The sequence below is a fragment of the Aplysia californica genome, unplaced genomic scaffold, assembly GCF_000002075.1.
Source record: "Aplysia californica isolate F4 #8 unplaced genomic scaffold, AplCal3.0 scaffold00016, whole genome shotgun sequence".
NCBI lineage: Eukaryota > Metazoa > Mollusca > Gastropoda > Aplysiida > Aplysiidae > Aplysia > Aplysia californica.
This window is the reverse complement of record NW_004797286.1, coordinates 1,708,573-1,735,616: the sequence shown is the minus strand read 5'-3', so window position 1 is coordinate 1,735,616 and position 27,044 is coordinate 1,708,573. Positions and strand designations below refer to the sequence as shown.

Here is a 27,044-nt window from a genome sequence, read left to right as displayed (position 1 = left end):
GAGAGAGAGAGAGAGAGAGAGAGAGAGAGAGAGAATAGAGAGAGATAGGAGGAAGGGGGATGGGAGGGGATGAGGGCGAGTAAGACAAAGGGGTTTTCAACAGTGTTGGTGAAAGGCGTTGGAGTACAAAGTAAAAAATTTATGTCTTGAGTAGTTCCTCAACAAAATCAACCCTTTCTCAATTTATACTTTTGTGATAACTACCAAAGAATAACTCACACGTTTTAATGGCATTTCTCTACTTGCTTCTCTTGAATTTTAGCTGAAGTTGCACTGCAGAGTATCTTTCTGAACATGGCTGTAGAGGCACCTTGAGGTGTTCGACTGTGAAAAAACTTCTGGTTTCATATATCGTAAATCGATTAAAGAAAAAAAAGATCGCGATATGGAAGGAGAGGACGTGCAAGACCATCGCATGATCCTCTTGTTCCCACGAGTGAGAAAACTTATGAATATTGCATAGCACCTTAGTATTTACTCTTCTTACGAGACTATGATATCTGGTCTTAGACACAGACAGATATGCACAGAATGCTTTTTTTGCTAATGCAGACGTGACAGTCAGAAGACAAGATGCTTTGTGGGGAAATCATAAGATAAGCCACATACAAACTGTCCTTTAACCGACATTTGTTCGCGAACTTTCGGGGCCATGGGAATTCAAATGCCACAAAAGTATTTTATGCTAATGTGACTGCTTTGTGGATGTGAAAAAGGATACTGACAGAGCAAACAAACGATATTCGGTTGGCCTGCCCTCTCGACGTTGGTTCTTAGAGGTAGGTTTAAGAAACAAAAATAACAAAATATTTTGTGTTTTTAAAAATAAAAGACCCTTACATATGAGCGAATAAAACTGTTGATTGGTGAAAAAAAACCTTGAACGTTCAGCAGTGAAAAGAATGAAGGATACATAAAATGTCACCTGTTTGTGGAGAATGAACAATAACTACCCCACCTCCCCCTAACCAGCTTTCACCTTTTCCATACCTTGTCTACTCGTGGGGTTGTGGTGTGGCGTCTTATTCTCGGGTGTTTACGAGCCTGCCTGTTGAGACGGGTAAAATTAAACGTGGGCCTTTCATTCAGAGCTTACTCGATCTACTAAGCATACCCGGGATAGCCGCTCTCCGTGAGCGAAAAGTGGATCGCCGTGACGTCATACGAAAAGACGCTTTTAACTCGTTTTAAGAATTAGTACTAGAGACGCGAGAAGTGTGTCTCGATTACATTGAAGAGTTCTTGTGCTCAAAGCGTAGTCGCTTTGGTTCTAACGGTGGCGCACGCAGCAAATGATTTTAAAGGGCACTTTTCTTTTTCTTTTAACGTTTTGTCCTGTCGTGTACAACCGTAACTTCCCCCATGCGAGAACCTCTCATATACTGCAAGTTTAGATGAGAAAATAAAAGCGGTTGTAAACAAATGGGGCCTACTATGTGTACTTTTTTGTTACCAGAAAAATTATGCAGTGACGATGAGACTTTCGTGCTATCAGTTATCACAACTTTCTGGTACTTCTACCAGAAGAGAGGATACAATATTTCTTTAGATATCTTTGGCAAATAAATACACCCTGACATACTGGAACAACCCTCTTGTAGCTTACGCACCTATACTGAGAACTTTGCTCATTTCAACTTTCAATTAATCTTTTCTTCCGAAACAAGAGCTATACCTTTTGGTAAAAGTAAAAGTAAAGTCTAGCCCCTCCCCCATGTCTTTGCGCATCAAAGCGATTACAGGCCGCTCTTTCCGGTTCTGGAATGACATAGCTAGCTACAACCCCACTGTGACCCCAACGGTAACCCGGATGTCGAAAACTTGGCAAAGCACCTTGGAAATTTACTTAGATCAATTTTATTTATAGTGATTTGGAATCTGTTCAAAGCCTATTTTATCAAGCTAGAACTTTGTGAGTTTACTGTAATTGTGGGGCAACAGGCTATAATTTTGCAAAACGTTAAAGATAATATAAGACATTCATCTCATTAAAAGGAAGCTCTACAAGACTAAAGCACTTATGTAGAACAACGTCAAACAGGGCTCTGATGAAACGAGGCCTTACACTTTGTACACAGCATACGTCATTCTCTGAAAATAGCATCTTATGTGCCTGTTAAGAGATATAATGTGGTAAAAAAATTCATGGCGCAACTTATTGTCAAATATCTACTCAACTATCGAACATAAACTCTCATAAAAGTCCCATAGGTGGTTTCTTCAGATTTTTAAAGGTTTGCAGCTGGGACAATATCGCTTTTAAAAGCAAGTCCGTCATTTTTTTCTGATCTTTATTGAACGCATTTGAAAAAAAAAATTTGTGCAAAAAAGTGTTCACTATAAAACTAATTTCTTTAAAAAGTGTCATTGGTGAGCAGTGAGGTAAGACATATGCGTAAGCAAAATGTATGTGAAAAGCGGGAAGTGCTGTGAACATTCCATTGTCCGCGTGAAGGAGATTTGTAGTATTTTACATACATTTATGAAGAAAAATTTCTTAATATAGCCTCAATTGTTGTGGAAAAATATGACTGAGTTAAGACAAATTGATACAAATTGCTGTGTAAAGTATGGGGGAATTTGATTCCCCCGTTAAAAAGATTTTGGGGATAAGTTGCGCCAGGAATTTTTGACCGCACTATAGATGCCATCACTGACAACAAACTTCACCATGTCTCTCACTGAGGAGATGTTTTATTCAGTTCTTAGATAGAGGGTTGACCTATCTTCAAGAACAATCTGTGATACACCTTGAGTGAAAAGTTGAGATCGTATACAGTACAAGCACACACTCCAAAGACAGAAATTATATTGCATTCATCACAGGCTACAGCTGAATCTGCTCAAATTGAAGAAAAAAAAAAGACCAGGTGTTTGTGAAGAAGCGGTTATGTGTGCTTCTCCGTCGCACGCAGGAGACTCGCATTCCGTTCCCAAGTGGGGAGAATTTCTATCTAGCATCTCAGTCTTTCTGCTGAGATGTAGCATCACTCTCAGTCTGGGTTGCCCTGACAAACAGAATCTAAATTTGTCCATGGGGGCGTAAAAACAACTACATCATTTAAAAAATTCAAACTCAAAACGCCTTTTCAAGGACCCATTATAACTTTTTTTAAATACCAGGCTTGAAGCTCGATACTTCCATTATGCAAATCAAATCTCTCTGCCACAGGGTTGAATGAAATCGATGTATTCAAGGGTTTGATCAATTGAGCCGGTGTCACCCCCCAAAAAACAACCCTTGCCGGATTCATTACACACGTGATGTAGATGCTCTGGGAGGCTAGCGTGTATGAAAACGAGCTTGCACTTTAAAGAACAACCGGCTTAAAATAACTGTCAGCTGTTATTTAGAGTTTGGGAGGTTGTAGCTCAACCGTTCTAAGAATGCAGTTTTCAAACTTGTACATAGCTTTTCTGTATCTTAATAAATTCTAAGCAGTGTTCGCGTAAGGATAGGGGAAAACTTTAATCATGAAAATATAATTTATTAATAAAAGAAAACTACAACTTGTAGACGAAGCAGGGTGAACGTTGGAGAAGGGGGAAAGGAACGGTACGAGCGGTTATGTCTTGGATTTTAAAAAAAAGTTTCAATTTGATTCTGTGCAATCTAGAATTTCCGTGTGGCATGCATTGATAAAGTGCTATAAGAATGGAATGATGATGTATGGAAGCCAGTCTAAAAGATAAATAGCTAAGTAGTGGGTTTTCTTGCCCTCTTTTCTTATACTAGAAGTAAGGGGCTCGTTTGCCTCGAACTCACCTGTATGGCACCCCTAGTTTTCTAACGCATTTGGGTACAATGATCGGAGGAGAGCTGCGGACCTCTTCTTATCTCTATATTGAATATTGCATAGTAGTAGTTGGAGCTCTAGTACTGTTTTGTTTTCTTGAAAAACCGACGATAGGCTTCAAACTTCATGGTACTTTTTCCGCACTATATATAAAGAACCTATACCAGACAGAAATCAATGAAAAAACAGATCATCCGTCTTGGGAAGGGTTAAAAATATGAATTAGAAAGCTGGTCAAATATGAAGTAACTCGAGGGAACTTAAAAAATTAAGAGCATCATCGAAAACCGCAAGCGGTAGAGTTTTTCCTTTCTGTTTCTGAAGCCCCATAGGAAGAGGAAAACGATGAGGAGACACTGTCACTAAGTTAAAAACACAAAACAAGGTAAAACATAACCCCAAAATAGGGAACACACAATCTCGACAAAGAAAACAAAACAAGACAAATCCCAAAATTGTAGTTTAATGTTACATTATTTGTAAACGTCAGTGTTTTTACTCCCCTATCCACACTCATTAGACCATTTAGGAGGCAGGTTTCGACCCATCCCTGTCAAGGCAAACCCGGGCTGAGAAGGATAAAACGTCACAGTCGAAAGACTGAGATACTTGATAAAAGTTCTTTCCGCTCCTGACTGGAACTCCTGTCTTCTACATGCGACGGCGACGCGCGTAACTGCTGCACCACAGACGCCGGTAAAGCGCAGCTGACCCCCACCATTAGACATTGAGGAGCAATCGTTAACGGAAGATGCATCGTTAGTGCACCCGCCCCAGGCGAAGCGGTCCGTGAATTACAACTGTTCTTCGACATGGCTCCAGTTGACTTCTTCCCATCCATCAGGCAAACCTGGAGTTCTGCTCTATTGAGAAGGTCTCATTCGAACACATTTTGGTCTTCAGGCCTAATGTGATTTATCTATTCAATTATTCCGTATTCTGGCGCTTTCGCCTCAGGGATTATCTGGAGTTTCTTGCTTTTCTCGTGTTTTATTTATGAGGGAGGGGAGAGCGGATCACGATAAACCACGGTGCAAGAGGGTGCAATCGACTCAAAAAATGTGATTTGCATCGGATTCTAACTTCATAATGCCCTCGGAGAGGTTGTTGGTCGACTGGAAAAAGCAGACACTCTTCCGCTAATTTGTCCTTTCCGCAGAGCTGGGAAACACGACAGCTTGTACGCGGCCACAACAATAATGTATGTGGCTGAGAATGACTGATCAAAATTAGTTATCTCATGTATTCTTGGGCTTGCGTTTTTTATACTTTGTTCTTTCCTTAGGTGCTAAATTATATTATCTATGTGTTTTTATTGTCAGAAATTCTGGAACAAAAAAAGAAAGTGAATACAGTATCACAACTACGCAAAATGTGAAACATCCCCACCTCTCCCCCCTCTCCCCCCCGCACTCTCTCTCTCTCTCTCTTTCTCTCTGTCTCTGTCTCTGTCTCTCTCTCTCTCTCTCTCTCTCTCTCTCTCTCTCTCTCTCTTTCTCTCTCTCTCTCGCTCTCTCTCTCACACAAGGTTGTACTGGAGTTTGGAACACAGCCTCTCCCATTGACGAGAAATGACAAACTTTCACTTCTTGTGGCTTTGATCAAAGATATAAAAAAAAGTAAAATCAACACAGAAATGTGATTTTGAATGAACATTAAAGTTGCCCAGCTAAAAAAAAAAGAAAAAAGAAAAACCTACCAACAAACACACACACACACACACACACACACACACACACACACACACACACACACACACACACACACACACACACACAAGATAACAAATGGGCAAAAAGTTGTCGGTTTCTTCGAACCCATTATTTCGACGATAGCCTGATTTCATCATGACGCCACATATTTTGTCTAACGTTCATTGCTGAAAAGATGAATGAGTTCTTTTGTTTTAGGGGCTTTTTCCTGGTTGGGAGGGGGGGATGGGGCAGAGGCGTGAATAAAGTCACATTTACTGAGGAGAACCACATGGTGTGGGCAGGCAGGTAGAGGTTTGGGGGTGACCAAGTGAAGTCTTACGTTTTCTCGTACCGGCCCGGCTTGAATGTTCATCCCCAAAAACGCGAGTCATGACGACAGAGCTAGTCCCCCGACTTCTAATTATCTTCGAAAGATCAATATCAAGTAGAGTGCCCAATTTCGAAATAAAAACATTTTCAAATTGTGTATGATTTTCATTTCTAGAGGTGGGAAGTGTAATTTCACTTTAAGAGCACCGTTATTACAATAGAAGAAGTGATAATGACTAGAAGGTTTTACAGCGGTATTAAATTTTAATGACCAAGTAAAAAGTTAAACAGAAAATACAAAAGCCAAAAGACCAGAACATAACTGCTAATCCACTCACCCATCACGCTTTCGTGCTTCTCTTTACGCTGTTTTAACTCAGTTGCGAAGTGCTTAGTGAAGAGAAGGCCCAAAATGTTTCGAAACGAAAGGCTGAGGAGGTGTAAAAGGTGAGGAAATAAAAGAGCGGCGGTGTAATACCAGGTCAGCTGTTTTGGTTTTGTGCTTATTATACACTAGTCAGGGCCCATGTCCAAGCAAAAACATATTGTTATGCAACTCGTATTCCCTGACAAATTGTCTAGCCTGAACGTATCAGTAACAAGCTATAAACAATCCTGAAAAAGACTTGCCTACAACCAATTTTACCAAAACAAAGAATAATAATGAATAAAACGACTGAAGGTATCAAGGTCTGACAATTCATTCTTTAACCAGGCTGGGTGAGACTTGGTTGTCGTTTTTAGATGTTCAAAAGAATTAACTATTTAGAGTACAACATTTTTAGTTTATTCGTCTCGGCTGAGTGTTATAGACTCTATATCTATTAGAACCACAGACTATGGGCTGTGTGGCGGATGGACTGCAGATTCGAATGATGTTCAATGACTACTAAGTTAGAGTGTTTGCTACTGGTCGCTGTGGCATCAGCCGGCTGGTTTAAACTTGGCCTGAACGAGAAAGTGTTAGATTTGAATCTGACTGAGGTTCAAATTTGTGTTTGCATGACTGTAATTTGTTCATTAAAAAAATAAAACGACATTTTCGGAGTGGCTTTTGATTTTCTTTGAGTTGTGCATTGAGTTTATAAGAAATACGTTTCGTTTGTCTTTCCAGGTGCTATATTTTTTCCGAAGTTGTAGCGCAATAACTAAGTGCAATACTCTCCTAGACCAGTGCCCTTTTTGACTGACTAGCAACGTAAACACAAAAATAGCGTGCTTGCTGCACAGTCCTTCTTTCTAACGTTCATGGGTCTGTACACTTGACAATATCTTTAATGATTTATAATCATAAAATGTTCTTATTTAAGGCTCTCTGTCCGTGCAGGAGGGAGGATTCAAAATGTATTTAAATTTAAAGTTCATTTTCGAACAAAGGCGAAAAAAAAATGCTGTTCATAAATGGCCGGATGCGAACCCATTTTCTGAGCTATAAGAAATATTGAAAACTGAAAGGCGTCAAAATTTGGAATACACTGTTGCATTTTATCCAAGGTTATTAGAACAAAAATAGTTTAATTGATAGACAACTGGCGACTTATACACAGAATATTATTTTCCCTCTATTCCATGTATCTTGGTAGGACGCCTTCCACATGGTCTGTCTGTATCTAGTGTAGCGTTTACGTTTTTGACAGAACAACGAAATACGCACCTACAAACACACACACACACACACACACACACACACACACACACACACACACACACAAACACACACACACAAACGCACACGCGCGCGCACGCGACACACAAACACAACCACATTAACAAACACCGACACAACTAACAACAAAAGGAGAGTGGTATGGGAAACGAACACGGGTCCCCACAAGTATGACATTTCCAACCATACAAATGGAGATCGATGATGGGAGATGCGTGGTCGGGTGGTGTGAGGGAGGCTGAGCGCAGGCCAACACTTGAACCGATTAAACACAATTGGGCTCCGCGCCCACGTACCCCCGGCAGAAGATATTCGGAGACGTCTCCGGCGAGCACCCAGGATATTCGGAGACGCACTCCTGCACACAGATGCACTGCTTCTGGGGGTCAAACTGTGTATTGACCTCTGCAGATCACACATATAGCCACTGAAACTGTTGCAAATCAATTATTTTCAAGGAAATTTCCAACCTAACTAAAAAATATCAAATTATGGGTTAAAACAGGGGGGATATCCCCCTGTAAATCCCCAGATTTTTTTACTTGGTCTAGAAGCACAAAGCACAAAGCATTTTGATTGGTCAATCTCCGTTGGAGACTTCTCCAATAGATACTGCGCGTACCCTTCTCTCCAGCGTTGGGCAACACGATGCCCAAGTGCCACTTAAACGTATCGTAACAATAAAACTGCTGAACCAAACCCTCGGATGTCTTTAACGACCCACGTTTTCGGCTAACATTCTTTTCACTCTGATATAAAGGAATAAAAACACATTGTTGGTCGTAATTGGTCTTTCATCCTGCACACGTTGAATGTAAATCTAAACCTGGACCAGCGTCTGTAATGTAATAGATAGGCTCTTCGACTATGATAACGTAAACGGTGTGAGGACGACTTCTGTGCGAAGAAACACGTTTTCCCAATGTTATACATGTACACATGTCACTTTCCTGAGACGTATCCAACATTTCTCGGGTTGTCCTGACACGAAGACTCCAAGAGGCCTGCAACCGAACCCAATTAGATTGTGAAACAGAAACTATAAAAAAGGCACTAAAGCTTTTTTAATAGCCACAAAATAAAAAAAGGTACATTTTTAGCTCGGTTGTATCATGGTGGACTGTGGTGTGATTGGCCTGGTATAATTGTTCAACTGGACATTTTCGAATTTTGAAGTTGTGGAAGATTTCGAAGTCCCTTTTTTCAGTGTTATCAACATCTCGACCTTGAACTGTGCTGGGATAAAACCACATCAAAGATAGCTGTTGCCTCTGTAAATAAATCATTTGTGGTCAAAATGGGCACTCAACTTTTACGGTACCAAATATAACAGAGAAAAATATGACATAGCATAAAGGTGCAGTGAATTATGTTGAAAAGCGTAGGGGCATTATTTACTATGCACTATCAACCGAAACTGTCTATTCCCTTGATATTTTAGCCTTGATATCGATCTTCTTCGTTGCTCGTTTGCAGTCTGATTGTTAAAATGTGTAATTTTGACTTTCCTGTGACATATCCTGAATTCTCATTCACATTTTAAATCTATTGAAACTACAACAAAAATCGTGCAAACATCTCGGACGTTATATCTAGTGGAATCTGTTAACTCTAGCTACAAGTATTTTTTTGTCTTGAAATTGGACTCTTTAATCCTCCGCTCTCTTCTATCGTCCTGTGACTGATTGTTCTTGCAAATCCATAAACAACAGAATCTACCATCGATAACAGGACATTCTTCACTCACTCTCTCTCTCTCTCTCTCTCTCTCTCTCTCTCTCTCTCTGCCACTCCAACCCGCCCCCTCTCTCTCCTCGCTCTCTCTCTCTCACTTCCCTCTCGTTCCCATTGTCGTCTCTCTCTCCCTCCCCCTCTCTCTCCCTTCTGAAAGTTCCGCCTGTATACAATTCGCTACACCCATTTCAGTCACTTTGCATTTTTATGGTTGTCAAGTCTGGCCCAATAATCGCCCGCTACAAGAACCCAAAATGACCAGGGTTTTCCCAGCCTGATTACGAATTCCCAAAGCATTGTTACACTTGCTTCCCTGAGATTCGCCCTGGAGATGCAACCCCAGCCAATATTGAGCGACCTACATACTAAGGAAGCCACTAGGGGGTGTAAGACGCAAATCAGCGGGACGTGTGCCCTTTCATTTGTGCATGCAGTTTTGGAAGTTCTGTCAGACCGTATGATCGAACAGAAACCGAATAGACTGCTTTGACAAAAAGAAATTGCGATGTTTTATAGGTTTAACGGCCCTTTCAGCACTGAAAGAGTTTTTTAGAAGACGGGGGCTCCACATTTAACATCTCGATGGGATGGAGCTGAATGCGTGGAGAGCCTTGAAACTCCCTGAACTAAAACGTTCCAAGTTCAGAAACTCCTATCACATATTTGAACCAAGCCATTCGACCAGAAATCAAGCATGTTTCTAACTCAGTTTACGGAGAGCCCGAATTCTTGGAGGACACACTATAGAACAAGGAATTATATCGTCGGTTAGTGTTAATTTGTCAAATAGGTACAAGTGAAGAATGAAAATGAAAAGATGACAAGTGAACCATCTTGGCAACATTTGTTTTTGCATTTCTGATTAGGAGCAACACTCTGCTTTCTTCAAGTGGTTCTGTGCGTTCGTTTCTTTTATGTATTTGTTCTGTCCCGTATTTTAGCTCTGTAATAGGAATTCTCCTTTGAGGATGGATATTTAAGGAATCCCTGATTGATTGACTCATTATCTTGTTCAATTACATACACGAAGCCATTTACTACTCACAGACACACAGTGTTCCCCCCTCCCCACACAAACAAACCACACACACACGAAGGTACGACCTCAGTCCCCTTCACCAGCATTTTCGATATAACATTTTCAAAGAAGTATAAAAGAAGACGTACCTAATTGATTTCTAGGAACCCTCTTCCCCATCACCCCTCATCCCTCCCCCCTCTTCCATATCGAGGAAAAAAAGCATGTTCTTTAACAACGTTCAAACCAAGATATTAATCAAAAACGTTTTTAAAATTGATTGTAGTCATTCAATCTACAAACGAACCTTAAGCTCAATTTCGTATCGCGGCTATAAAAAGACAGAGGGCATTTTGAAAAACGCATCATCTAAAGCCCAATTTCTAAAGCAATGTTGTTAAGTTAAGGCTCAAATTTTTCACAAATGATCTAATAACATCACAACTTTAGGAAACCTACTAACAGTGGTTAGTGCGTCAGTGAAATCCGCTTTGAGAAACAAAAGGCAATACGAACCGTAACATTCTGATATTAACATTTCTGAGATAGAAAAAAGTCCAGCAAGCATGTTCTTAAAAACTTTAAAAAAACTAAATAAAGAAAGCCGATATTTCTAGAAATACACAAAACAAACCCGTTGTACTTTACATCTCTTGTCATCGCAGAATTAATTAAGATATTACCAGCTGGTCAAGAAACAGATCGAAGATAGACAGACAGAAATCCAATATCAAGGTCCAGGAAAAATTATTTCTCTGAGCACAAAACGTAAAAAAATTGCTGATAATGATTCAGAAAAGGAAAAGAAAAAATAAACTTATATTCTACGAAAATGCCGCCCGATCATACAGCCCATCCACCCCAAAGACATCTCTTCTCATCAAATTAATTCCTGTTCCCATGGGTAAGGGAGTGAGGAAGGATGCCCTCCTGAACCCTTACATAATGTAGTCGCCTCCCACGTACAGTTCTGTTGGAGGCCTTTACGCTGTGCAATATCTTGTGTCGTCCATTTTGTAAAGGTTAATAGAGTCCTGAATTATTTCTTCTGCGATTCTACTTCTTATTTATCTTTCGAAAAATCTATTTAATTGTTTTTCTCCCCCTCCCACTCCTAAGATTTTTTCTCCCCCCCTCTCTTTCTCTCCATTCAAATATACTTACGCTCTCATAATCACACACAGACACACACACTAGCACATGCACACAAACACACACACACACACACACACACACACACACACACGCACGCGCGCGCGCATGCACGTACTCCCACATACGCAAACTGACGCGCAGACATACACACGCAGGCACCTATAATAATGCACTCTCACATGCGACTTCAGGGTCAGACACATCCAAAATGCAGCGAATAGAATAAAACCATACCCACGTTCTGTAAGTGCACAGACATATTATTTTATTGTGTGAATAACTATACAACACGCAGCTGTTTGGAGTATTAGAAAGAAAGGACAATTTTCTCTCTCACACTGAAGATAGGGGTTAAGCTAATAAAAGTAAAAATAACTCTTTTTAGAACATAAACTATTACTCAGACAAAGCAACTTCAGAAATTATTTACGTTTGACGCATTTTCTGGAAGAGTGCGGAAAACAAATTATACAATGACTTTTATAAACTACGCAGCATCTATATCTTTGCTGTACTCCTGTTTAATGTGCATGGAAGTTGTGGTGTGTCAAAACCTTTACACAACCGTATTAATATTCATGAGCCCGGCTTGGTTTAGGTGATAAATTCAAACTGCAGGATTTGGAGTAGGTGTGCGCTGTCACACATTTTGGTGTCTGCACTGCCCCTTACGCTTTTGTCAGGGTGTGTCTTCTCTTGGGAATTAGGTCTACTGTGTGCGTGCTCGGGCTTGGATTGGGTGGAAAGGGCTGAATGTTTCTCGTTCATCTTGACGTTATAATCTACTCTCACCGGAGGGCCGTGTTGAGTTCCCGAAATCCTTAAGAATTGCAGGACTTCTACGAAACAAAAGAGCGAAATTTCTTCTTCTTTTTCTTCTTCTTCTTCTTCTTCTTCTTCTTCTTCTTCTTCTTCTTCTTCTTCTTTTTCTTCTTCTTCTTCTTTCCATTAAAGAACAGCCCAGAGAAATAAAATATCACAGAGCTAAAAGTGTCGAGAACCAGAAAAAATCGAGCCAAAATGGCTTCTTGCGCCAATCGGTAAAATCGGAATGGTGCCGGATTACTATCCGACCCCCCCCCCTCCCACCATCTTTCCACCCCACTCGCTTTCCTTCTAAGTTCTTAATTCCACCCGTTAGCTTTGTATCTCGTGTTACGACAAAACAGTTGGCCAACTATTTGATCTAAGAGTTGTAGACAATGTTAGTAGAAGCGTGACTATTATACACAGTTGTGCCGGGTTGGCGTGGTAGGCTTTTGTTATTTTCAATATTCACAACTCAAAGACAAAACAGTTGGTCAATTTGTCGTAGTATGGTACTGGACTAAAGGATTAACATTTATTTCGCTGGGCGTCGACGAGACACTTCTCTCTCGAACATTAATACATTTAAACGATCCGATTTTTGCACGTTCTCTTCTTTTGAAATAGCCGTTTTTGGTGTGGTTTTAATCTTGCTCCGCAATGTGGACTTCATCGGCAACTGAAAAAAGAAAACGCGACACTTCTTTCAGGGAATACCCCATCTACTTATAAGGGTCGAAATCAAATATCAAGGGCGGTAGGACTTTTTCCTGTCTCTCTTACTTAGGTTATTTGAGTACAGAAGTGGGATCAAGGCAGAGATCACAGTGCGGTATCGGTTGCCAGATCCGCCCAAGTGCTCACAGTTTTTCGGCTGACAAGAAAGTACGTCCTCAAAGTTCCTTTTAACAGGCTCTTCCTTGAGCTGACCGACTCTCGCTGTCCACAGTTAGTGCATTGCGGTCTTTCTAAGGAATGGAGGTCAGGAGAAGAAGAAGAAGAAGAAGAAGAAGAAGAAAAAGAAGAAGAAGAAGAAGGAGGAGGAGGAGGAGGAGGAGGATGAGGAGGAGGAGGAGGAGGAGGAGGAGGAGGAGGAGGAGGAGGAGGAGGAGGAGGAGGAGAAGAAGAAGAAGAAGAAGAAGAAGAAGAAGAAGAAGAAGAAGAAGAAGAAGAAGAAGAAGAAGAAGAAGAAGAAGAAGAAGAAGAAGAAGAAGAAGAAGAAGAAGAAGAAGAAGAAGAAGAAGAAGAAGAAGAAGAAGAAGAAGAAGCGGGTTGTTTTGTTTTAAATAGAGGTTTTATGGCGCTCGCAACTGCATACGGTCATATGAGCACCAGAAGATTAGAGGTGTTACAAGAGAGTAACAAACATAAAACAGACGAAGTGGAGATAAGGACGATAGATGTTTGATAGGAAAGAAGAAGCAAACCACACCAGAGCACCCGCCAATCACCCACTAGAAGAGGGTTGTCTTTTATATTTTTATTATTTGTTTGTAGAACAGAACAGGCTTTAAAAAATGAAAAATGGCTTGATGGGCATCTTAAGAAGAAAGCAGCTTTTCGTTCAAGGGTTTTCTTCACAGTTGGTATTTACAAGATATACAAAAAAACAACCCCAGAAAAAGGAGAGGGGAGGCAACACACACACACGCACATACACACACACACACACACACACACACACACACACACACAGAGAGAGAGAGAGAGAGAGAGAGAGAGAGAGAGAGAGAGAGATGTACGTGTGTATGTGTGTGTATATGTGTGTGTGTGCGTGTGTGTGTGTGTGGTGTGAGTGTGTGTGTGTGTGTGCGTGTGTGTGCGTGTGTGCGTGTGTGCGTGTGTGCGTGTGTGTGTGTAGTTTTGAGTATGTATTCGTATGTGTACGTATGTATGTTCCGATCGTGAATCGAAAGGGTGGATTATACCTAACGATTATCCCCCGACTACCTGTGAAATTAACCACATTCCGGTAGGCAACCTAGAAAGGGCTCGAAGACATTGGAAGTAGGCAATATTTCTGTATAAGGCATTTCAAATTAAAAAAGGCTCATTTGGATGCAAAAGATGAGCCCAGGGGCTTTAGAGGTTTTCCTGCAAGCCTGATTTCTGAAAGTGTCATCTCTGGCTAAGAGGTTGACCTGTAATGACCCACCACTTTTTACGGTCACCAGCTGCTTTCGTGCATTTTGTCATAGTCAGCGCTGTCAACGTAGTCTAAAACAGCCATAATATGCACTGCTCACAGCCGAACGCCCCGTATCCTGGACTCTAGCATGGAGATCATCAGGAGAAAATGCGTCGCTGTTTCGGGCTCTTCCTCTCTACAGCTTTTCTGACGCACAGAGCCCCCTCACCGATGCGAGGTCTCCACCGATGCGAGGTCTCCATGCTAAAGCGTTGTCTACCCATAGCCCTTGTGCGCGACATTTTGCCTTCGAATGTTTCCCCCATAGTGGTTGGTTGCTTTATACAACCATAGTGTTTTCTCCCCCCCCCCTTTTTATTGTGTTAAACAGATTTTATGTTGTTTTGGAAACCTGGCACTCCTAGTTATAATTTGTCTTTATTGCTTTTCAACTAATTCTAGCCATTTTGCGGTAGCGTCATATCTCAAGCGTAGATATTATTTTTGTTTTCTTCTCTTTTCTGACCGAGGACTGACCTCAGTGCCAGTATACGTAAATGAGATACATGTAACATTCAACCAATTCCTTCATTATAAGTAGAATTGTTTTTTTCTTCTTTGCGTTCAATCCAAGGTTTGTCTTACTACTGTGGACTCTTGCTTGAAAATATTAGGAGTGTTTTTATTATTTTGTTTGCAAGCAGGACTGTATCACCTGTTTATCTCAAGTTATTAATGCTGCGACTCCCAGTAATAACTCCTTAAAAATAATCTTGTCTCACTCCTCTATGAATTTCGATATCATCGATAGATTGCTACTTATGTTAACTGCTGCTTCATGCTGCCTGTAGGGACTTCCACTAGTTCTGATATCTTTGCCATCAATACCTAACTTCTCCAAACACTCAATCAGCCTAATATGATGGATTCTGTTGAAAGCTTTCGAGTAATCAATAAAGCAGGCAAAGAGCTCGTACTGGGCGAGAACAGTTTTTGTTTGAAGTAGTACCCTTCGTAAATTATTCTGACAAACGAGAGTCAGAAGTAGATATTGTTCATTCAGTGAAAAATTACTCCCGAACACCAGAAAGACGGATGTGTATGAGTGGCGCCCTAGCAGCGAGGGAGTTGCACTTCCTGTTGTTGGTCAAGCAGACATTTCTTCTTTGCTGTGGCCCCCCTTGAGCAAATATCTGGTAACGTTTATAATCGGTTTCTGTGACTCTAACAGTGTACCTGTCAAATTAGGTTAAACCCGTTTTGGGGCAAAGATGTATCTTCTTCTTTGTATCATCCAAAATTGCTAAAAATATTGTATAGGATGTTTATCTTTACTTATTATCGTACCTTCAATGGTAGCTACGGTTGTGGATACCATGATCTGAGACATAATAACAATGGTAGGCATAATTCGGCGGAAACATGTTTAGAGACGAAAACCGACGGCATGTCGTAACTTACCTTGATATAGAAGGTGACGTCAGGAAATGGCTCGGGACAGCAAGAGTATCTCACAACGTTTCTTATAAATCGGACACGTATAAGCTCCCACTCCCCGTTCACGATGTAGTTGCTGAGATCAACCTGTGCGGGGATAGAAAAAGGATGTTATGAAATAAAACACGTTTTGATTGAGAGCACCTATGTAACACTGGTATTTTGGGACGACAAGATTCATCTCCTGAAGGCAAATGAAAATCGTACGTTTTGCCTCTTTAATAATCAGAAAGTAAAATAAAAATAGATTGGTTAAAAATAGCCACCCATCTCATTCTTACAAATCCCTCTTCTGCTCAAATAAAATAAAACCAAGAGTTCCCTGCACCCTGTCTTTCCAATAGAGAAACATAAAAGCATTCTTGTATTACGAAGACACGCATGACGTTGCCGTAGTTTTTGAGCATCCCTCTCTCCAACCAAAGATTGACATGGGAAGGTTGTAACAAAAGTTGTTGTACGGATTGTGGGTATTGTATGAGTTGACTTTTCGATGATGGTGTTTTTCGCTCCCATTGTCACAATTAGATGATTTAGGGGGCAGGCGTCGACCCTTTCTGCCCGGGCCATCCCGGGCTGAGCGGGATACAACAACTTAGAAAGACTCATATTATTATGTTCTCTTCACACAGGAATCGAACTCGGGTCTTCTACAAAGCGCCCAATTTGCTACCCTACAGTCGGTGGTCGGATGGGTTGAATGCCTGTTAGGCATAACTACATGTAGTTGTTTTTGGAGTCGAAGCCATTTACCAAGCTGTGATGGTAACGAAGATCGAAGAACATAGTTGAAGGGTGTCTACCTACTTACTATGCCAGTTTACAAAGCACCGGATGATGCTGCTGCTGCTGATGATGATGATAATGATGATGATTTTACTTTCGCCAGCCCTACGGTCTCTATTATGTCAGTGAGTTTGTCACGCTAAACAAGTATCTAAAATTAGAAAGAAATATTGTTCATCTGGGGGCATAGATGCACGGTTTTCTACTTACTAGTAGTGAGCCGTTAACCCACTTGTTCACCTTTCCAGCACCTAAAGGATGGTGCCAGTTTATTTTCCGAAACAATATTCTAAGAATATTTATAAGAATCTGGGACACGGAATTTAAATTCAAACTTCAGGAGAGCTCAAGATAAGAGGTTCAAACCACGAGAACTGAAACAACCAGAGTTCAAGAATGCTACCTCAAATTATTGCTCCAATTTTCATAAAAAGCAGCCAGTATTCCTGATTTCAGTCTGAAAATATTGATTTCATTTCGTGTAGAAGACGAAACAGACTAATTTTGTGTTGGGCAAACTGTCTAAACCTGGTTTTAAGAAAATACGAGGTGTGTGAAACCTATACAAATTCCGCCCTTTAAAAAAAAAAAGCAGGCTTTTAGAGAGCTCACCTCTTTATCCCCAATATGTTACTTCACGTAAGTAATACAAAACAAGAGAGCACTCACCTCAGAAGTCCTGTTTGTTATGTCCACCTGGTAGCCATCGTATGTCCACGAGCCAAACTTGAGGGAACACTCTTGGCTGTCGAACGGGAAATAGGTCACGTCAACCTTGCAGGAACTCTGCAGTTTTGTAGGAACGGGCCAAAACACTTTACCGTTGGGCTCTACCATAGCATTGGCTGGCATGAGACCGTCCGTGTATTCAGCAGCGCTGGAAAAAGAGTTTAAAGGTTCGGTTGGCGTTTGTTTTGTTTCTGATTGCCTCTGTGAAAATATTAACTCTCTAACGTTCTCCGAGACATATTATTATATTTCTGAAGGTGGGCCCCATTCACATTGCAGAGTTGGTCTTTGTTGTTTGTGGTTTTTTGTTGTTGCTATAAGAGTTACAAGAGCTTTCAACTGCATAAGGTCATATGAACGCGCACCCCAGGGTTTTTAGTTTAGAAGAGGTTTTATGGCGCTTGCAACTGCATACGGTCATATGAGCGCCAGGAGATTAGAAGTGTTACAAGAGAGTAACAAACATAAAAAAGAAGAAGGGGAGATAAGGACGATATATGTTTGATAGGAAAGAAGAAGCAAACCGTACCAGAGCACCCGCCAACCACCCACACCCCAGGGTTTACAGGAACAGTAAGGGTTGGGTGTGGGGGGGGGGGGTCGTATTTTTCTGGACCATACCCTTCGGTCATGGCTAGGCAGTGAATGATATGATAAACTATAGTGTGGATTTAACGCTTTTTTAGACAGTTAAATTGTATTTTAGAGGCAAACCTTCTTGATGACATGAAAAACGTAGGAAATATGCCACACTACACCAGATACTGTGCTCGCCGAGGAGTTGAGCTACTTTTTGGTGCGACGTTACTATTTATATCCACAAGGCGTCGAGTGGGGACCTTTCAAAGTTTTATGCTGTCTATGACCACTTTTCAAGAGAATCCATTGTAAGTCTCTTCAGGAGCTTTGCTAAATTTGTTTGATAATGAACGCACATCCCAGCTTTAGATCTACATTATATTAAATAAAAACGCTGACTAACCGTTCATAATTCAGTAGAAAGATGGATATTTCTGAATTTAGAAAAGTGTAAAACGGTGTTCTTTTTAAACCATCATTTCGATTTTCTTTTACCCCCCCCCCTTTCCCCAGGCCTGCTCCTCCTCTCTTGTATCTACTTCTCTCCCTTCTCTTATGCTCATTCCTGGATCAAATTATTTCTTCACAGCCTCCCGCCTTCACACTATTGACTGTTTCAGTTGTCCCTTTATCTCGTCCTCCCCGTGAGTCGTTTTAGACTTTCCCTCGTTCAATTCTCTTTGTTTCTCGTGTCTGGGAAAGAGCTAACCTCCCCAAAAATAGCTACCTGAAAGGGCTCGGCAAAGAAACGTTTCGCTTGCCCCACATTCTAAGTATTCAAAACGGATCTTCTCTCGTTAGCGCTTCCGCTAACTCGATGATCGCTCGCCTGCCCGCTCAGTCATGACTTCCGGTGGTCAATGTAGATGACCCTGCGCTATGAACGATATAAGCCTACGGACGTGGCCTCAGAAGTAGGAAGGAGGGCATAATTTTGAGAAGCTATAAAAGCATTTTTCGGACACACAATGCGGAAAGAAGCATTAGAGAACATTGTAACAACAGGAAAGTTTGATGGAAAGAGAGGTAGAGGCAGACAGAGGGAAAAGATACTGGACAAGATGACAACATGGCTGGGAGCAGCAAGAACAACAGACACCATTGCTGCTTCGAAAGACAGATGGAAGTGGAGGTCCATGATCGCCCACGCCAGTCGGCAAGGCACGGGGTGATGATGATAATAGCATCCAAAGATGATTGTAAACAGATGCACAGACGGAGAGATAAAGTGGGTAAAGAAATATAGTGACAATAATGAGTAAAATGTAATAAGTTAGTTATTCCATTAGGGAGAAAAGCGTTAGAGATGTAATGAAAGGTACAATAATAAATCTTGAGGGGATCCAATGTGCCTAATATTCACTGTCAGTTTAACCTGCCTCTACGAACTGAGTCCACACTAATTTTCTAGAAAGCATTGGAAGTAATCACATTTTTATTTTTTAAAAGTTAAACGATCAATATCCAGTTTCCTTACACCTGTTGTCGATTCATTCCTTAATAGATCGATGTTTTTGGCTTTCTCGATTGTATCACTGACAACCTAGATCAACTTCAGTTTACTTGCACAACGGAAAGAAACGTAAAAGATGTTTTGATGGAATTTTGGAAATAAGTTATTAAAGCAGCTTGAGGTACTCTGCGTTAACGTAAGAGAACTTGTCATAAATGGAGGAAGCTTGGGATTAAGACTTGACGTCTGGAATTGTAGAAAACTGCTTGAAATAGTAGTATTCATAGTCATCAATACCATAAAACAACAGCTCTTTGATAAAAATTTATAACCAACATCGGATTATTGCCAAACAATCAAACTCTGATTGTTCTTTTATTATTTGATAATGGATGTACACCCCTTTTAAAACTGTAAGGTTCTGTGCAAAGTGGGTGCTCCGAATGTAACTTCCGCCCGAGATAGAAACGGTCCCAAAAATGCAGAGAGCTTTGGATGTTCCCTATATTTGAGAACTCCTCAATGGAATTTAAACTTTGGCCATCCGCACCATAGTTTAACACAATATTAACTGAGACAAAACTCAGTGTAACAATCATGGAGAAATTCATATTTCAGTGTGAATAGTAAATGGGGAATGGCCAGACTGGAAAATTTAATAGTTCTTATTAAGTATCTTAAAAAAAATATTTCTTAAATTATTTTAACAGTACCTATCAATAGGACAACATTGTGTATTGAATGCAAACCCTCGTAGAGGAAAGAGATCTAGAGGACGCCTCAAAGACGGCAGAGGAGATACGCTCTGCAGGCCGGTTGACCGACACGACAAAAAGAATAGCGAAACATAGAAATACAGAAATCGGGGTCGGGAAATAATCCTACGCCGGATGACCACACCTTACTATCAACAAAAAGAGACATAATCAAGCTGCCAGTGCGTACACTGTCCATCCTCCCACGTCTGTGGGGTTGACCGTCAGGGCCTCATAGCGCTTCACACAGTGATAGACGCTGCCGCTAAGATCAATACGGATAAAAAACAAAATCGGAGGACTGGCCAGACAGGGAGAGCAGTCAACGTGATAAACAAGGAACAAATTATTGCCGTCCTCACAGTTTTTTCTTTCCCCTCCACACCACAGGTTCTAAGCGAAAGCGTGCCACCTGCTGTACGTTATGATGGTTGTTGATGACCCGTTTTGATTCTGAACCAACTTATTAGACCAGATGAAAACGAGCTCAGAGATAAAAGGTTCCGTGTGCTAGAAGTTATTGCGCGTTATTGTTAACATGTTGCAGATGGAGCCTTTTGATTCTGGACCAGTGGTCCGGCAATACTCCATTGGTAGATGTCATGTCCGTTCAGGATAAAAGCCAGAGTGACGACAGCGGTCGAAGGAGTGCGATGACAGTTGGGATGAAGGACGTCAAAGGGACGTCAAAGAGAATGGACTGTCTTGGCAATCTCAAAACAGATTAAAACGAAAAAAAAGAAGAACCCCCCCCCCCCCCCAGCAAAAAATGATAAACCGTACTGAATAGCACGAAGCAAAATTATTAAGTGAAAAAAATAAGTCTACATGTGCACCCCATACCTGACTTGGAACAGAGATGACCATTTACAGAAGTATGAAGAAATAGTCCATTAGTAGCTGGCGTTTACTGTTTGTTGGGTTGTTTATCGTCTTCCCCAGAACTTACACCTTCCTTGATTCCAATCCTATTGACTACGTCTCTCCTTTGAAGCATATCAAAGAAGTCAAAATCTGAAGGGAGGGGAGTAGTACATGGGTAATCTACTTCCTTTATGTCTACCATCTAGGTAAAGTTGTATTATACACACTGCTGTAGTCATCAGCGATATCAATGGACAACCGAAAACAAAGAAGAAGAAGCCTGTCTTCCAGTGATCTGTGCACCTACACGTTTCCTGTTGTGTATTGCCTATAACAGCAAACTAAAACTTGAAAGTCTTTCAAACAAAAGCTACCATCGACAACTTACTTGTTGTACAGGACCATGTCGGGCAGCCAGAGCTTGTGGCAAGGTATACGCAGCTTTGTGATGTTGTTGAACCGCTGGGGATCCCACACCATGAACTCGTCCACCCATTCCTGATAAGATGCAAAGTCAAGAGGGATTAAGTACATTATCATCATCGTCATTATCATCTAGACTACTAGTTATTATCATTTTTTAAAATCAATATTGCTATCGCTGCTCTTTTTTGTCATTGCTGTTGATGTTGTCACGCTGTCTTCTTTGTTTTCATTATCCGTTTAAAACATTTTTTTCATGTCTAAAGGCATCAAACAGACAAAGCTGTTTATCCCCTCAGCGTCCCTTGAGAGCTGTGGCTCATCTCATTTCCTTTCCAGTGCAATAAACAAGATATTTACATAGAAATTCAATATCAGCACGGAAAACAATGTAGCACAGGGGCCATGTATTTACACCTCGGAGCCGTTTTAATATAATGCAAACGTACACAGGAAGGATGATGAACGTCTTTCTATTATACGATCAAGGAAATGGGATGGAGTCTGTATATAATAAGAACTGTTTGCAACATAAATGTTCACAAAAGTGTCATATTAATATTATCCCAGTGTTCTCTTTGTTCCGAGGACGCAGACAAAAATGGGGTTAGGAAAGGAGCGGGTATTGGGTGATGACCTAAGATTTATATTTTTTGATGGAGTTTCACGATCTAACTTACTAAACAACAGCCAAGATTAAATGAAACGAAAACCTCCACAAACATAGGAATAACGTAAAGAAAAGAAAATCATATTCATCGTTATCGAACCAATATAATTGCCATCAAGCAATATAGAAAGAAACAGCCCAAAAAAAGTATTATTAAAAAAAGATGTATTGCATCTATAAACCCTTTCAAATTGTTTCTATTTTTTTTTCGTTTTTATTCATAATATAAGGCTGTGCACATAGGTCCTTTCAAGGGCACGCTGTGTACTTTGGGAGTTGGTGCTCCACTTTCGTCGACAGATAGGTGTGACAGAGAAAGAGACAGTAGCTGGTGTAGTGAGTACAGAGAAAAGGCGCCAGAGAGAATGTGGCGTACGAGTGGCAACCCGTCAGCTGGAAAGTGGAACAGCAGTTAAATCAAAGAAACCGACATTTTTCAGCCGCATTTTTGGCAGTATTTTTCTTATCGAGTTTTCTTTTCTATGGTAGGGAAGGGGGGGGGGGGGGGCTCAATAGCTTTTATATCCATTTAAAACACATTTAAGTTCTGATTTTACTGAGGAACGTTGATCAAAGGCACAGAAATGTAACTTAACACTTTCGAAGGACACTATAACTTTGGAAGTCATCAAACTTGACGGCTATTTTCTCGCTAATGTTACCTTTGATATCACGCAGGAAATCCCCACCCCCTTCAATCGTAACTATTCCAATTTCTATTCAAGATAGATGAGTATTTTTTTCTTTAAAAACAAGACAAGTGAACAAGATTAAAGATTATACCAATTACTCCATATGCCCAAAAATTGAATAGAGTCTGATACCACCGCGTTGGTACAAAATTATAAGGGTAAAAGTTACAGGATATGTTTAGGTACATATATTGAGTAATGATATTTATTGGCATAAAGGCCTTTGGCCTTTGAAAAATAACATATCTGCACTATAGAGCATGCCGGGCTACATTTATGGTTCAGGTGACTCTTTCTTTAATCCCTTATAGGTGGGGTGGGAGGGTTGGAGGGGGGGGGTTGACTGTGTGGTTTTTTTAGGTTTTTTTTTGGGGGGGGGTAATTAAAATTTTGTGAGTTTGAAGAGTTTTCAAAGCTTTTGGACCATGTGGCTCTGTTCTATGGAAGACAGAGATTGGATTTACAGATTCCGTCTCCTAATTGAAAAGATTATGAGATATAAATTCGATCGTGAGCAGAAAGGTAAATTTCATTTTTGAAAGAAGGAAAAAAATATTACGTCGACATCTGCCAGCTGCAAAGAACATAATTATTTTTTAAAATCAAAAACGTCTGCATTTCCGTTGAAACGTCTCCTCTTTTTTTTTTTGCTATTCAATTCTACATTTTTCTAACCCATGAGCAAAGCCAGGAACTCTTCGGCATGTGAGTCGATTTCTCTCTCTCTCTCATTCTCTCTCTCTCACTCTCCCTTTCTCTCTCTCTCTCTTTCTCTCCCCCCCCCTCTCTCTCTCTCTCTCTCTCTCTCTCTCTCTCTCTCTCTCTCTCACACACACACACACACTCACACAAGTTCAGTCTCAGTATCTGTTTGCCTATTGGTTTGTCTGTCTGTCTGTCAGTCTGTCTGTATTCCTGCAGAATGATTTATAATTTTCTCTATTCAATTTTCCATTTTTCTCTCATACGAGCAAAGCCAAGGGCAAAACTTGTTTGCCTGTCTGTCTATTCGTCTTTCCCTGTCACTCCTCCCTCCCTCTCTCTCTCTCTCTCTCTCTCTCTCTCTCTCTCTCTCTCTCTCTTTCGTTCGCATCGACTCTGTCTCTCTCTCTGTCTTTATGTCTGTTTTTCTGTCGGTCTATTTGCTACCTTCACGTTCGCACCCTTATTATCTCCCTCTCCCGCTTTCCCCCTCCCCCCCCTCTCTCTCTCTCTCTCTCTCTCTCTTTGTCCCGTTGTAGCTGTCTCTCTGTCTCTGATTCTCTCCCCTCTTCTTTGTCTGTTTGTCTGTCTGTCTGTCTGTCTGTCCGTCTGTCTGTCTGTCTGTCTGTCTGTCTGTCTGTCTGTCTGTCTGTCTGTCTGTCTGTCTGTCTGTCTGTCTGTCTGTCTGTCTGTCTGTCTGTCTGTCTCTCTCTCTCTCTCTCTCTCTCTCTCTCTAGCTCTCTTTATCTTTATCTCTCTTATGTTCGCTCAAACCATCTCTGTCTGTCTTTCTGTCTGTCTGTCGGTCTATTTACTGCTCTGACGTTTGCTCTCTTATAATCTCTGTCTCTGTCTCTCCCTCTCTCTCTTTGTCTCTCTATCTCCCGCTTTTTTCTTTCCCTCCTTCGTTCGCACTATCGCTGTCTTTCTGTCTGTTTCTCCGTCGGTCTATTTGTTACTCTCAGGTTCGCATTCTCATTATCTCTGTCTCTGTCTCTCTCTCTCTCTCTCTCTCTCTCTCTCTCTCTCTCTCTCTCTCTCTCTCTCTCTCTCTCTCTCTCTCCCCTTTGTCTTTGTCGCTCTCTTTTTCTACACTTCACCCCTCACTATTACTATCTCTCTCCATCTATTCTCTATTTCCCCCTTTCTCTCCCTTCTCTCCTTCATTTGTTTCCTCCAAGGAATGCTAACAATCCGTAAATATTGCTACCCATAATGCATTTCTCTGAAAACTAGGCGAATATTGTAATACCGTAATGCATCTTGCAAAGCAGTTCTAAGATTATCAACACAAAACTCCACAAACCTTGCTGTTTTCACATTGAAAAAATTCTTATCAGAAGCATACTCAAAACTCAAACCCGAAAAAAGGTCTGTGAGATCTTTTATTTTTCAAAATACGTTTTGTGAGAAAACAACAACGGTGTCCATCTATAATTGACAACATGGCCCCTGTAAAGCAACAGTCTTTGTAAGGTTTCGTCGACATGAACAAAATCGAAAGAACCAGAGTTAGGGTCTCCGGTGGTACCAAAGCAACAACAATACTGTTCATAAACCCTTTATTTTTACCAAGCCTACAATTTAAAAAGAGAGAAAATTAAATTTTAATTTATTGATTTATAGTATTGGTTGAACATGTTCGAAAAATGTTTTGTCAAATTTGAGATTCTAACTGTCGAGATAAAGCGAGAAAAGATACATAGGATAGGCACAACTGTTAAAAGAATGGAAAAGTTCTTTTTCTTTTACGAAAAATGGTGCTTTTTGGGCTATGATCAGTAGTTGAACAGCTTGCTGAAGATAAAGGTCTGTTTAAAATGACAACTTTAATCCAAGGAAAAAAAGACAGAATTCACCAGTTTTCTTCACTTGCTCTTTCATTTCGGAAAGTGAAGTGTTGAAAACAAATTCTGAGCTCACAAGTAGAGCAAAGAAAAAGTAACTTGAAACATTCTTGAAAGAGGCCCACAAACCTGTTATGCAAGGAAAAAGAACTTGAGTGGCAAGGAGTTAGGCTTTTCTGTGGAGGATGGCATTTTTTTTTCTTTTCATAGTCTTTAAAAAAATGGATTTTAACACCTCACTGGATACAAAAGATCATTCCGCGAGGGGGGTGTTGGGATGGGGGTGGAGTCTTTTGGGGTGGGTGAGATATCGGGTTCAACACTACTTATTGGCCACATGAAAGGGATAAGGGGAAAAAAAAGCGGCACTAACGATTTTTTTTCATTTACTATATTTTTTCTGAAGGCAAATCTCGGGTTCATCGGAGAAGTTCCTGAACTGAGCGCAGTGACACACATTCGGGAGATCCTGTGTTTGGACAGCTTTATAGTACATATGTAAGAAAGAGAGAGAGAGAGAGAGAGAGAGAGAGAGAGAGAGAGAGAGAGAGAGAGGAAGAGAGAGAGTACAGAGAGAGAGAGAGAGAGAGAGAGAGAGAGAGAGAGAGAGAGAGAGAGCGAGACGCCTACCACTTGTCCTCAAACCCTTACATTCCGGAACACACTCTAGACATACGCCCTCCTCCCCTCATCCCCTCCTCCTGTCCTCTTGTCATCCTGCCCTCCAAATAAACTCACCACATTCAGAAATGTTGTCAGCTTGCCCAAAGCATGAAGCGCTCACAAACAAATTTCAAACATTGACCCTACCAAAGGAGGATAGTTCATAGAGCCAAATCTCTACAAGAGCATGTGAGACCAGCAGTGGCAAACAGCAGCTGAGCAGCTTCAACTCTAGAGACTTTTTTCTTTGAAATGTAAGTGTTTTTAAGGCCACCATTAACAGAAATTAGACAGTTTAAAGAGCGGGTTTCGATCCTATCTGTCAGTGGCAACCTGGGGTCAGATTGATGTGGGTGGTTGGCGGGTGCTCTGGTGTGGTTTGCTTCTTTTTTCCTATCAAGCATTATTCTGTCGTCCTTATCTCTCCTCCTTCTTTTTTTGTGTATGTTACTCTCTTGTAACACATAATCTATTCTTCGGCACTTATATGACCTTATTGTGTTGCAAGTGTCGTAAAACCCTTACTAAAACTAAAAACTAAATCAGAATGATAGAACGAAAAAAACCAACCCCAAAACAAAACAAAACAAAACTTGAGGTAGGACATTTTTCCACAGCGCTGCCGAGTCAGTCAGCGTGGAATTACGTCCCAGTACATTTCTTTAAAAAAAATAGGTGTCTATGTCGGCTGCGTTAAATAATTAAAACTGGTCTGAAGATAGTTTTACTTAGTTAAGTCTTATTTCATCACTGTCTTAGTTTGATATTTCTTTCAACAACTGATGTGATCAGTCGCCACAGTGATTGTTCTTACGTGGATTTGTGTTCTTTTGTCGGATTACGGATTCAAGAATTATTTTAAGTAAAATTTGTATTCTAAAAAAGGATTTTTGTACATTGAATGGTCCGGTACGTATGCCTGTAACATGACACATTTTCGTGTTTTTTTTAAAATTGCGAAGCATCTAGAGCCACTAGGGTGTGGGCCCTATAAAAATGATTATTATTGATACAATTAGTATTATTATTATTACACCGTCATTGCCACAATCTAG

At 40.7% G+C, this 27,044-nt stretch overlaps 1 protein-coding gene across 1 annotated transcript in view; it reads right to left on the bottom strand.

Moving 5' to 3' along the window:
- Nucleotides 1-27,044, bottom strand: part of LOC106012547 (acetylcholine receptor subunit alpha-type acr-16-like) — a gene marked incomplete at its 5' end in the record, with an annotated part of 91,506 nt that overhangs the window by 26,369 nt on the left and 38,093 nt on the right. The window contains 3 exon segments of the mRNA NM_001310495.1: nucleotides 15,791-15,913; nucleotides 17,282-17,489; nucleotides 21,381-21,490. Coding sequence (NP_001297424.1) covers nucleotides 15,791-15,913; nucleotides 17,282-17,489; nucleotides 21,381-21,490 — 441 coding nt within the window.